At 29.6% G+C, this 14,076-nt stretch overlaps 1 protein-coding gene across 2 annotated transcripts; it reads left to right on the top strand.

Annotated features, from left to right (window-relative positions):
* Positions 1–2,755: 2,755 nt before the first annotated feature.
* Positions 2,756–5,946, top strand: LOC114163839 (probable mediator of RNA polymerase II transcription subunit 26c). 2 transcript variants are annotated; one of them, XM_028048194.1, is made up of 9 exons: positions 2,756–3,678; positions 3,783–3,851; positions 3,935–4,017; positions 4,138–4,205; positions 4,319–4,377; positions 4,467–4,500; positions 4,593–4,723; positions 4,844–4,928; positions 5,027–5,946. In XM_028048194.1, the coding sequence occupies exons 1-9, from the start codon at positions 3,259–3,261 to the stop codon at positions 5,143–5,145; spliced, it is 1,068 nt and encodes a 355-aa protein (XP_027903995.1). In that variant the 5' UTR covers positions 2,756–3,258; the 3' UTR covers positions 5,146–5,946. The 2 variants fall into 2 exon arrangements, with proteins under 2 accessions (XP_027903995.1, XP_027903996.1); XM_028048195.1 differs by having other exon boundaries at positions 2,764–3,678; positions 4,319–4,371.
* Positions 5,947–14,076: the final 8,130 nt, after the last annotated feature.

Genomic DNA, 14,076 nt, shown 5'->3' with positions numbered 1-14,076 from the left:
ATATTATTTTCTATCATATATAGTTTACCCAAATATACAATATCATTTTTGACAAACCTTTTTGACATGTCCTATGATCAAGAAAATAAAATACTTTGTATACTGAATTGTCTGTCTCTCATAAATATTCTCTACAAACAAAAAAAAAATGTTTCATAGAAGACTAGAAAAACAATTATTCAGTATCTATAATTATATATAAATGAAATTATTCTTTTTCGTGTAAACAGTTTCTTTCAAAATTTATTTTTTGAGTAATTGTTATTTTAAACTGAAATAATTACATTTCAATTTTTAACCTTTAAATGATCAATAATTTAAATTTATTTATTTTTTAAAATTAAAATAATTATTTTTATCATTTTATCCTTTTCAATAACTATTTATTTAAATTCAGTTATCTCATTTTAAATTAAAGTAATTGTCTACAATAAAAGAAAAGGACACACATGTGTGCATGTATTTTCACTAGAAAAAAAAATTACATTAAATTACTTTTATTACTGTCTTAACTTTATAGTGTGAAAGTAATATATAACTTTATAAACTCTAAAGACTAAAAAATGTTTTAATGAATAAAATTAGATGATTAATATTTTTTCCTTGAGAATAAATGTAATTTAAATATAATCCGTGTAAATTTATATTAAAATGAAATGTAAATTATTATTTAAAATATAAAAAGAAAAGTAAAAATTGATGAAATTATATTAAAATAAAAAGGATTCGTAGAAATAAAGTTGAGTTAAATTTTGTTAAGTAATAATTTGTATATTATTATTATTATTAATAGTATTATTATAACTATCATTATTATTATTTATTATTTGGTTAAATATGTTTTTAATCTTTGACTTTAAGTGAATATTGGAATTAGTCTCTCTTATAATCCAATTTAGTCATCTAACTCATCTAACTTTAAAAAATACGTAGATGTAGTCATTTTAATCAAAATTTGTTAAGTTTATTTGACGTTTCAAATGTCTTTTCTCAGCTAACATTGAAGCAAAAATGTATCAAACAATATAAATAACTCAAATTCTATAAATAAACGCGTTTGAAATGTCAAATAAACTTAATATGTTTTGGTTAAAAGAACTAAGTTTATGCATTTCTAAAGTTGGTGGGTTAAATTGTGCTTAAGTTTAGAAGAAAGACTAATTTTAATTTTCACTAAATGTTAAGGAACTAAAACCATATTTAACTCTTTATTATTGTTAATGTTATTTCAAAATAATGTTCTTATAATAAAATGTGAGTTTTTATCAAATTAAAAAAAGAATTTATGAAATTATATTTAATTAAAATAATATTGGTTTATATTAAGTTTTAATTAAATGCACGGGATAAGTTTAAACAAAAATAAGTACTAATATCAATTTATGAAATTATTTTAAATTTAAATGACGTAGGTCTAAGTTAATGTAAATTTATGAAATGTGGTAATTATTATTAATATTAATATTATTATTATTAATATTATTATTATTATTATTATTAATATTATTATTATTATTATTAATATTATTATTATTATTATTAATATTATATTATTATTATTATTATTATTATTATTATTATTATTATTATTATTATTATTATTATTATTATTATTATTATTATTATTATTATTCAGCTTCTTATTTCTCAAGATTGCTTCTTCTTCTTATTCTTCAACCTACTAATCACACATAACCAACCACCATAACACGATAAGCAGGGGCACCTCCACCACCTCAAGATCACCAACAACACAGGATCACTATGCCAACAATACCATAAGATCGAATGCATTACCATATCAGGGCACCAACAACTTGAGGTCACCACTATGGGAGATACACGACCTTCTGCACAGTGAAAATGACATGGACACGAGAATAACATTGAAATGATGTAAAATGGAGACGATAATTGATTCTAAAAAGATGAGAGTCTCTTATACTTAATAAACACACATGAGAGAATCAATTATCTTCAAAAAAATAGATAGATGATAATTGATTCTTTGAGAATACATAATTGATTTTAATGCGTTTGGTCAAGAATTTTGTTACCAATAAAATTGAGGAGAAATGAATAATTTTATATGTTATGAGGTAGCTTTCATCCTATTTTCTCCTCATTATAACGAGTGACATCTTTAAACATTCTTCCTAAATTCATGCTCTTTTTTCTTTTTAAATCATACAATTGTTTATCTTTATTTAAAATTGTAAATCATACAATTCCTCACACACTTTTTTATCTTTATTTTTTATCCTCGAGCACAATAAATTATGAGAGACAAATATAAGTTAAAGATCTTAAAAAATATTAGAATATTTTTTAGATAATTTTTATGAAGACCTTTATTACTTTGTAAAAACTATATTATTACTTTTTATCCAAACATATCTTTTACAAGTAGAAAAGATTAAGGTCAATCAAGTAGAAAAAAAATTATCCAAACATATCTTTTATAACCATCATATAATATTTTCATTCGTCTTTAATTTTTTCGTCATTTGATTGATTTATAAATTTTAAATTATCTATGATAATTAGAAAATGTTTAAAAAAGTTAATTAAAATAGTTTAGTATTATTATGAATTAAATTTTTAGCGATGGAGACGTGGGCCAAATGCAAATAATTCAAAATGTTTGTGTTCATCTCCCTTAGCCCACAGGAAAGAAACATAATAAAAAAAGAGTTTGGCACCAAACGAAAGAGAAGTAAGGTAATGTATAATGGTATTGGTCAGCCACAGGTATACACCCTGCAGCCATACCATACCAATACCATTACCATACTTCTTCTGTACACGACCTTCTAAATCCTAATTAACATCTCCAAAGCAAATCAAAGCAAATCAAATCAAATCAATTATATTAATCAAGGGTTTGGTTTTTCTTCTCGAATATCCTCAATCCTCATCCTCTCTGTACTATCCTCTCCTCCATTATCCACAACTTCCATCCAACCCTTAATCGATCAATCTCCATATCCATACCTCAGATCTACGTCGTTTCGATCTATCCCTTGCCGTTTCCCCTTACAGTAATTTAGATCCCCTGATGTTACATTAGAACCTAACCTCTACATCTCCCAAAGCCTAAGCAACAGAACAAGGAATCTTCCCAGATTCTTTTTCTGTGCTCATTAGCCTTTCAGGGATAAACGAAGAAATTCCTCTTCAGCTCATCTTATATAACCAATCTCCGATCGATCGCTTTACCTCAACCTCTTTGCTTCGGTCCACGCCCTCGCTTCGGATATGGATTTGGACGATTTCCGATCCATATTGGACACCTCGGGCGTCGACGTCTGGATGTTCATCGACGCCGCAATCGCCGTCGCCTCCGCGGACTGCGCCGCCGAATTGAAGCGCCGCCGCGACTCCATCGTGGAGAGCCTCTACTCCGCCACGGCCGCGCCTCCGCAGTGCCGCAATTGTGGCGACGGCCACCGCCTCAGGCCCAACGGCCACCAAGTCGCGAAGCAGAACAGCCCTAGCCCTAGCCCCGAACGGCAACCTCAGCGACGCGCCGCCGCCGCAGCTGCCAATTCCCCCGCTACGCCGCAGTCTCTGGAAAACGATGACGGCGGCGAGGAGTTGGATCCTTACGGTGGTTTGTTTGACGACGAACAGAAGAAGATTCTAGATATTAAAGAACAACTCGAAGAGCCTGACCAGGTATTGTTAATTATTCAGTTCAAGTATTTTTTTCTTTTCATATTGAGAGTACAAGTTAATTAATGTTTTCTTTTAATTTGGCTTGCTTTTTTTCTCCTTTGTAGTCTGAAGATTCATTGGTGGAGTTGCTGCAAAGCCTCGCGGACATGGATATTACATTCCAAGCTTTGAAGGTAAGTTAATTTTCTTTTGAAACTTTTTTATTTTTTAATTTTTTATGATTCATTTAACGGTGTTTGGATTTTGATTCCTGTAGGAAACTGACATAGGGAGACACGTGAATCGGTTACGGAAGCATCCTTCAAACGACGTTCGTCGATTGGTGAAGCTGCTTGTCAGGTTTAGGAAGAGATATAAAAATAATTTCATTTTTTTGCGGAATTTGATGTTGTCGTATTGCAAGAGTTTCAATCGATTGACTTGCTTTTTTTTTTTTTTTTTCTTTTTTTGTATTTGCAGGAAGTGGAAGGAAATTGTGGATGAGTGGGTGAAGTTGAATCCACAGGGAGGAAGCAACACTCTGATGGGTAATCTTGATTATGGATTAATTATTAATTATTAGGTTAATATTGAGGATTTTCTAAAGTGCATGTGAAATTATTAATGATAATTAATGATGATGTTGGTGGGGTATTGGCAGCTGATGGAGACTCGCCTGTGCAGAAAACCACCCAAAATGGGCATCATCATCAGGTTGAGGTCAAAGAAATCTTTTTCGCGTAGTGCTTTAATTTTTTTCTTGGAAAGTTGAGCTAATAATATTCATTCTTCTTCTATTCCTTTTGCAGATTCCTGATTTTGCATACTCGCCAAATCCACACAGTGAGTATAGTATAAGCATATTGGCATCTGATTCAAATCTTTTTGGATACTGTAGTTCACTTCTGATTGATATGGTCTATATGCTGACGCAGATGGGAGCTCAGGCTCTGACCGTAACAACTCAGAAGCAGAACACAAACCGAAGGTAATTCCGCGCAGTGAACCTCGGCGAAAACCCACGCCGGCACCGTCAGTTTCAACCCCTGCATCTGCTTCTCAAAACGTATGGATATGATTTCTCAACCATTTTGGTGTTCTCTAAAATATGAATGTGGTGGTGGTTTTATCTGTCAAGGTAAAAGGGGGTCTTAAGTGGTCCTCACATAGTGTTGAATGGTTGCAGAGACAAAGGGACAGCGGTTTTGACGCGGAGAGGCTTGCTTCTGCAAGAAGGCGGCTTCAAGAGAACTACAAAGAGGCTGAAAATGGTGGAATTTTCGTCTCTATAATTTTCATTTTCATGCTGTGATTTTTCTTTATCTCTCTATAACTGACGTGTAATTTGGTGTGTTTGTGCGGTGTATAGCCAAAAGGCAAAGAACTATTCAGGTTATGGACATCAATGAGTTACCAAAGTCAAAACCCAAGAATGCCTTCTTTGGGAAGAACAAAGGTGGTGGTGGTTCTCAGGGAAGGCACTGGTGATGATAGTGAAGCATGTATCCATTGTTGGTGGTGCCATTTTGCGTGTAAAAAAACACAGCCTTGTGGCGGTGCCGGATAAGTCCCAAACCCTGTTCATCATCCCTGTGGATTTTTCCTGCGCTCATAAACTTTTTTTTTTCCTTGTGGTTTTTATTTAAGTCAATAATAACCGAAGAAAAGAACTCCTCAATATTTTTTTCTTGAAAGGGGTACCCGTCGAACCCGCGTTTGTCGGTTTGTTGAGGAGCACGTGATTTCAGGAAACAGGATAGGGATGGTACGGGGGTAGGGCTAAAAGAGGGTTTTCCTTATGGTTACAAAACATCGTTTTTGAAGGTGAAGTTTGAATTCTGGTACATTAGGTTTTAGGGATGGTTTACTCCATTAATTGCAATTTTTTCTTGAAGAAAAACAAGAAACGGAAGTCAAGAAGTGATAACAGTATATGCATTTGTTCCGGGTGGGTGGGAATTAGTTGGGTAGATTAATGATGGGGTATTGAGTCTTAAGCTTTAGGATGTTGACACCTTCACAACCTGCTTAATGAGTTGGAATCCTTTGCCGTAAAAAATGTGTTTTATTTGGTGCAGCAAGCCATTTACGACCTTTGTCTAATAATTGAAACACCACAAATGGACAAAAAGCCTTGCGTTACGGGGTACTTCTGTCAATAGAAAATTCTTCTAATGACCTATTGTTTGTTAAGCTATACACAGTTAGGCACTTATTAGTTATACAAGTTACGTAACATGTTCCTTCTGTTACACAAATTCGGCTTCATGGTACTTTCATTTTATTCCATCAGATTTTGCACTTTTACTCGGAAAGTTGAATTTGGTGCACAGAGACATATTAGGTGGTAGGTAATTAGTATAACAAATAAATCATTTACTGCATTTAATATTTCACACTTACAACCAAAAATGTCTTGTGTGTCTTTTCAGTACGTCGTCACTTTTGGGCCTAGTACAATGATCATTTTGGGCTTTGTTATACATTACACCACTATCCCAGTTTCTTTTGGTGTCTCCCCCATCCTTCATGCAAATTCATAGATGTGAAAAAAAAAAATCAATTTTTTTCTTAAATTGCATAATTTAAAAATTTATTCTGAATTATAAAGTTGGAAAATCTATTTAGAACCATCCAGTCCAAAGCTTTATTAGAAAATTTAGTGTAGATTGTGTATACAATTAAAATACATTTTTGGATTCTTAATATTATAATTTAAAAGTTTGGAGTATATTAATGGATTAGAAAATGTATTTTAAGTTATGTAATATGAACTATATTTTAATATTGTGAAATTAGGAATATGTCTTCAAAATTTTCAATTTGAAAATGTAATGCATAGAATATTTTAGATTTTCCCAAATATCCCATGGAAATCCATGAGCATGAGGTGAAAAAGAAAAAAACCAATTGCACACACTTGCACTTATTTTCAGTCAGGCTTTTCATATTTAAAGCAAATGTTAGATATTATGCTTTATTTGGTGAATTTAGTTATTTTGAAACGGACCAATTCATTCCATATTTGTGTGATTCATTTTTGGTGAATGTCTTGTGAAAAATTTACTCTATCAATTGAGGTTTTCTAAAGCTTGTATTATATGATATGATTATCCTGACCCACTAATAACATTGTTTTTTCATTTTGATGTTTTTTCATTTTGAAAAATAATACATTAACGAAGGATAAAATGTTTTCCACTTTGTCATGCTTGAATGACTGCGAATAAATTTTCAGGTGATGAAATATTAAATGATACCATGTTCTGAAGTCACAACTAGTGCTATAGGAAGGTAAGATATGTTAAAACTCATTAAATTTGGTAGCTTTAAAAAAATCTTCTTTCTATTTTTTATTATTTTAAAGATAATTATCTGACTATGGGAACAGTTTTTGTAATGTCAACATCAAAAATATTTTGAGTCAAAGGATATGTAATAGTAATGATAGAAGACTTTTTTTTTTTTTCAAAAATTATCTCTAGAAGACAAGAGTCAAAAGTAAGTTTATAATAAATTCGGTTTTCTTTAGAAGACACAAGAAACACAAGTGTTATGTACATTAAAACTTAATTAATATCTTAAAGTACATGTAATATACTCTTCGAACAACTAAAGTTTTGATTAAGAAAAGTAATTAAGAAATGAAGATGAAAATAATAAAAAGTAAAAAAAAAATTCAATATTTAAAATATATAAAAAATAAAATAAAAATAAAATAAAAAGTAAATAAAAAGAATAAAATCTGTAGAAGCAAACATTTAAAAAAATATTTTTATTCAATGTCAATTCTTTAAAATGTTTTCATTTTAATAATATTCAGATATATAAGAGGTGCAAGTTGATGGCATACTTTATTTAATTGTACAGTTGTATATAATATATGTAATTTAAATAAATATACACTGGTTATAGAAAATAAAATGGCTAAACCAATTAGAATAAAAGAATTCTATTGAAGGATGGAATAAAAGTTAAAAAAGAATATTCATGCTTTTCAATTGCTTTATATCATATTAGGGAAAACAACCTCAATGGCCTATGTCACCACATAATTTAATTGTTGTAACAATTTTATTATGTTATATATTAATTTCATTTTAAAACATATTTATCTGTATAATTTGTTTCTTTAAATTTGACATATTATTTAAGAGATTTAAATTTAAGGATTTGAAGTCACGACATGAGTTTAAGAGAAAATTATTAGGAATTAAAGAGAGAAGATAATTTAGAAATTATAAAGAAGTTGTAGGTTGGACAAGGAGATATGACAAAAAAAGAAGAAGAAGCTAAATAAATTGATTTTCTAGAAATTAAAAAGTATATAAAAACAATGTGTACATAAGAAAAAGAAAGAATCTCTCTTCTGCATGTTTAAAGACAATGGAATAAAATTATAATTTAATCGAAATTCATTATTTAATGTAGTCCATGGAGAATGTTTTCAGAGGCACCAATTGGAGCTCAACCTTTTGGGGCTTCTCATCTACAACGCCAACGTGAAGCAGAGGCAAGGAGATAAAGGTGAAGGTGTTTGAAATGCTATTAAGGATATTAGAAATATTTGAAATGAACTAGATTGACACTGAACTTAATTAATTTATATAAAAGATAAATTTTTAAGAAATTACATAAATTATCATATTAATTTAGTTTTTAAAAATAGAATCATTCTTAAATATGACAACTTTAACATATCTTATTATACTAAAAAATAATTTTTAAAATAGAATGTTTGTTAACAATAATTCAAATAATTGAGATACTTAAAAAAAATTAAAATAATTCAATTTAATTAAAAATTATATGTTTATCTCAACCATTATATAATTTTGAAGAGTTTTTTTAAAGATTTTTCCTATTTATTTTTAAAGTTAAGTTTGATACTAGTTGAATTAAATATTACTCATAAAATATGTATAATCTGTGTTTGATTCCTATAAATCAACGCCAGAATGTGAGTGACCCGAGGAATACAGATAAAACTTTTAAGACTTACAAGGATGTAAACAAAATATAGTGATGGAAAAGCAATAAATAGTCATATAAACAATAAAATATATAATCTTAGTCAGATTTTTAAGGATTGAGAAAATTAAAATTTAAAATATTACATACAAGATATAATATATTTGTTTTCAATATAAAAATATATATTTAGAGGATTGATTACTTTTTTTTGGATGCACTTGTCTAGGAAATATCGACAACATAGCACAAATGCTACAATTTGTTTTACTATTTAAATTTAAATATAAGCTCCCCTAACTGTTTCTATATTCCTAGACAGCTATTTAAAAATTGATAGTGAAATTTTTTTTCTCCCTCTTACGAATAAGAACAAATTAAAAACCAAACAAATGAAAATTTAAGAGCGTAGAAAAACTACTTTCAAAAAGCTGTTTTTGAAAATGCATTATTAAACAGTTACATTATGGAAGACTATTTCGTTATCACAAAAGCAATACAAATTTTGTATTGTGTAAAAAAGAAAAAACGGCATCAACACAAAATTTTGAATTTTAAAGGGGTTTATTAAGAGAGATTAGAATAATCTTCGGTAATTTATTTATACACATAGTAGGAGTTTCTTACACCTTTGGTAAGTGTCAGAGGTTTTTTTAATGAATATCCACTTGGTTTTTTTATCAGTACCACGGTGATCATAAATGTTTCGATTCCAAGTATGATAATAGAATCTTTATTAATCAGTATGCATCCAAGGTATTGTCTGCTTTGGAGTGTGTTTCATCATGATTTTTTTTCTTAAAAGGTGCATCAAATAATGAAAGAAGTATTTAAGCTACCTTAAGTTTTGACTTTCTAAGCGATGTGAGACTATTAGGTAAAATAGAAACATCTTTCAATCTCAGTTAAAAAACTTTCCTTTGCCTTCTCTCAATCTCAGTATAAAATCTATCCTTTCTCTCTCTCAATCACAACTTCAATTTCTACGCATTTCTCTTTTCGAATCTTCATTTGTTAATTGCAGGTTCAAATTGATAATGGTTTTCTACTTATTCTCGTTGGCTTTCAATTTTTTTTTTCACTTTCCTGTTAATTTCTCACTTTCCCTCTTTATTGTTTGTTTATGTGGAGAAGTTTGTTCTCTGGTTCCACATTTTTCCATATATGTTGTCTAGACAGTTTGCTTTGCAAGTTCAATAGCTTTGGTTTATGCATTGTAGGTTCGATAGTTTGTGTTGCTTAACAACTATTTCATGTGTTTGTAGTTGCTTTTTAGGTTTGCTACTTGACCTAACTTTATGCTATTACAATAACTGAACAATAATTATTTTTACTTCATCGGCAAATAACTGTTGTGTCCATAGAATATTTGTACATGTAAAATTATATTCTTATTGTTATGATTTGTACCTCCATTATATACTTGTTTGTTCAATTTGAGTGATAAAAATATTGAACTTATTAAAATCAAATGTATTTGGCTTGTTTTAGTTTTTCAAATTATTTTTTTCTTTCAATAGATGTTACTGGTTTGGTTCGATTCATAGGTTTGTTTTCTTAAAAATTTGAAATTAGAGGTGATTAAAATATATATGGTGAAGTAACATTGATTTTATTAGGTTTTACTCGGGAACATATAAACTAAAGGAAACCAACTTAATTTGCTTGGTTTATTATGGTTTATTGGGTGAATCCAACCCCTTTGACAACCCTATCCTTTTCCCTTTTTTAATAACAGAATAAGCAAGTTTAAGCCATCTTACAATAGATTTAAAATGTATACAAGGATGTAAAAGGGTTTATTGTTTCTTATATAACAATAAGGCCACTGTACATAAGAAGAGTCATTTTGGGGTGAGGTAACTTGCACCTATATTTGTCTATTGAGAGTAGGAATATACTTTGCAATGTTTGTTTTAGGTTTTAAGTAAGTCCCATCCTTGAATGTGACTTCTTCATAGTTGGAAGGTGAAAGGGTATTGATTCTACCCTGAAAGACTTGTAGTAAATGGTTGGTTCACATGAGACTCTTAATTTATACATTTCAGTTTCAATTAGTTATGAACACTATTGATGAAATAGTTAAGTTTGATTATTTTGATGGTTTAGAATTATTGCACCTCAAATATTGAAATTTCTATAATATAAGAGTGGTCTGATTGTAGATAAAACATATTATTTTACAATACTAATGTTTATTATCACACTTGAACTTTGATTATGGCTCATATTTGTATTTTAGTAGCATATAACTAGCATTTGTTTATGGTAATACAAATGCCGAGAGAATGAAAAGCTTAGTAAGAGGAAGTGGGCTGAGTGGGGTTGTTGTTAGGTATATTGCAAAGGACTTGTTCAACACATGACAACTCTTAAAATCAACTCACAAGAATACTCAAATCTCATTCCTAGAGCCTTTGAGCCTATGATTACTCATCAAGTTTCAAACCCTTGAATCCTCATCAAGTGAAGTCATGCATTAATTTTAAGAGTCTAAAATTACTAATGATCCAAATGATCCAAGTTCTATTCTTAGATATAACCATCCATTAGGTATTAAATTTCAAGTCTATATTCTAAAGATATCTCTCAAAACCTCAAGAATTACAAATCAAGCATGTGAACAATCCACATCAAGAATTAAGCATGAAAATCAAGTACCCTTTGAGCATGTGGTCCTTCATTGAGGTTGTCAGAGCTGCATGGAAGGTTGTTGGTGGTGGCTCTTCGACTATGGATTTTGTGGTTGAAGTTCTCTACATATGAGGAACCCAAGTGCAATTTACAGGTTGGAACTTGAATGTTTGGCACATAATAAAGACTTTTGAAGATGAAATATTGGAACCTATTTTTCCTATTAGTTCAATGAAGACTTCAAATTGGGTGTGAACTTATCTCTCTGTGTTGTGATTTTGAAGTATTTGATAGTTAATTTTGTTATAAAAGCTTCTTCCATTCTTATCTTGTGCTTATCAAGGAGTTTGGTACTTATTAATGTGTTATCTTTGTTTTTGAAGGTTTATGGGTATAACAATTAACATAAGTGATTTGGATCTTGTTCAGTGGTCGAATTCTCATTGCATTCTTTCAAGGTGTGGAATAAAACATTGCATTATAGTTAAAGACTATATAGTAGTAATTACTAATTCACCATTATACTCCTTTATTAAATACATTACATAAATCCCTTCTACTATATTTAATTATAATATCTAATATTGTTTCATATAACTTGATATTTCTTTCTTATCAAACATAAGTTTTATTACAGTGTGTTTTGGTGTTCTGTGTTGTATCAATGTTTTTTATGTTTTTCCTGTTCAAAAGAGAAAATGAAAAATATTGAGATTGAATCCTATATTTTATTACCTAAATTTTGATTTTGATTTTCTTTTTCATTCTAGGGGTTACTAAAAACATATTAAGGGTGTTAACTTTTAAGCTTGCATTCCATTACTGGGAAGTGTTTGATGATTTAGGTGAGTAGTTCTTTTTTAAATTATGTTATTATTCCTTTTCTCCATTGAAAGTTTGTTCATTGTGAGAGTGTGCGCATTGTGAAAATGTGTTCATTGTTACAACTTATATATTAGAAAGGTCAAACAATTAATATTCTCTTTTAATAAATTAAATTTATAGATAGAAATTTTTAAAATAAATTGAACAATATGATTAGTAGTTATTGACTATGAATTCTATGTTACAATTATAATGGAGATGTGTAGTCAAGAATTGCCTCCAAGTTCAAATACTCCTTTCATGTTTGAAAATTTCAACAATGATTTTCCAATGTCAAAAAATGGGAGTACACGACAAGCTGACTAGCCAAACATAATGTCCCTTTTCCAACAATACAAAGAACAAAAATCAAAGCTAGTGATAAGAAAACAACTTCTTTTGTTTAGGAACACTTCACAAGATCTCTTGAATCTGTAAATTCAATTGTAACATGTAACAATTGTGGTAAGAGATTTAGATGTGTTTCTAAGACACATGCAACATCTAACCTTCTTAATCACCTCAAAAGGTTGTGTCCTAAATATCCATTTGCTATAATTAATGACCCTAACTAAATAACTATCCCCTTTAAAAGTAGTGACAATAACAATCTTCTTGCAACCACCCAAAAGTATAATTTTCAAAGATAATTGTTATCTTTGTTACTCTGGATAAACAATCATTTATGGTGGTGGAGGGTCAGGGTTTTAAGAACTTATGCCAACAATTACAACTTTTGTTTGTTATTTCATCAAGGTTAACAATAGCTAGAGATTGTTTTCTATAGCTATATATGGATGAGAAAGTTAGGTTAAATTCCTTTTTTAAGTCAAATTTTGTTAGAGTAGCACTCACTATCAATTGTTGGACATAAATTCAAAACTTCAACTACCTAACATGTACTACATATTTCAAAGACAATGATTAGAGGTATAAAAAAAAGATAATCAGTTTTTCAGCCATACCTAATCATAAAAAAAAAAACAATAGGAAAGAAAGTTGAAGAAGTTTTAAAGGAATGGGGAGTTAGGAATGTGTCCATACTCACAATTGATAATGAATAATCTAACAATGTGGTTGTTACATATTTAAAAAAAATGAAGAATGTGGGTAGATTAGTAAAGGATGAGGTGTTTTACTCATATACTAAACTTAGTTATGAGTGATGACTTAAAAGAGTTGCAAACTTCAATAACAAGTATTAGAATGCTATCAGATTTGTAAGCTCTTCACTACAAAGATTTACTAAGTTTAGAGAATGCATAGTGTTTTCGAAAATTAATTGCAAAAAACTATTGTGTCTTGACGTTCCCACAAGGTGGAATTCCATATTCCATATATATGATGTTAGATGCAACAACAAAATTTCAAGTTGCATTTGAAAAGTTTGACAATGAAGACTCTATCTCGATGTATTTTTTTGGTGATGAAGGTCCCCCGACTACTACTGATGAGAAACATGTCCAAGCTTTTGTTAAGTTTCTAAAAATTTTCTATGAAGCCACTAATTTTTTTTTCTATGTCATTGCGTGTGAGTATACATATTTCATTTCATCAAATGACTACTATTCATTTTGCATTTGACAAGATAACTATGAATCTGAATAGTATATTAGCCCTTGCTAGTTGTGACATGAGGCTGAAGTATCGTAAGTATTGGGGTAATGTTGATAACATCAATCACTTGTATTTTGGTGTCATTTTTTATCTCGTTACAAGTTTGAGTATGTGATTTGGAATTTTTAGGAAATGTATAAAGTGAATCAAACAAAGTTGTATAATTAACTAATTGTGTACAAGACAAACTGAATAAATGTATCATTAGTACAAATTAGTTCATGATGAACAACGACATATATCTGAGTAGCCAGATGTTGGTATAAATGTGTTTTCTTCTTAATCTGACATATCAACCATTGATGAATTCTTGAATATTTGGAGAAAGTTGAT

This window comes from Vigna unguiculata, chromosome 9 (genome assembly GCF_004118075.2).
Source record: "Vigna unguiculata cultivar IT97K-499-35 chromosome 9, ASM411807v1, whole genome shotgun sequence".
Taxonomy (NCBI): domain Eukaryota; kingdom Viridiplantae; phylum Streptophyta; class Magnoliopsida; order Fabales; family Fabaceae; genus Vigna; species Vigna unguiculata.
Note: the sequence above shows the minus strand (reverse complement) of the source record. Positions and strands in the feature narration are given on the sequence as shown.

Coding starts and splice junctions, on each gene's coding strand:
- LOC114163839 (XM_028048194.1), top strand. CDS start 3,259: ATGGATTTGGACGATTTCCGATCCATATTGGACACCTCGGGCGTCGAC. Junction 3,852..3,934: donor TTACATTCCAAGCTTTGAAG/GTAAGTTAATTT, acceptor TGATTCCTGTAG/GAAACTGACATAGGGAGACA. Junction 4,206..4,318: donor AGGAAGCAACACTCTGATGG/GTAATCTTGATT, acceptor GGGTATTGGCAG/CTGATGGAGACTCGCCTGTG.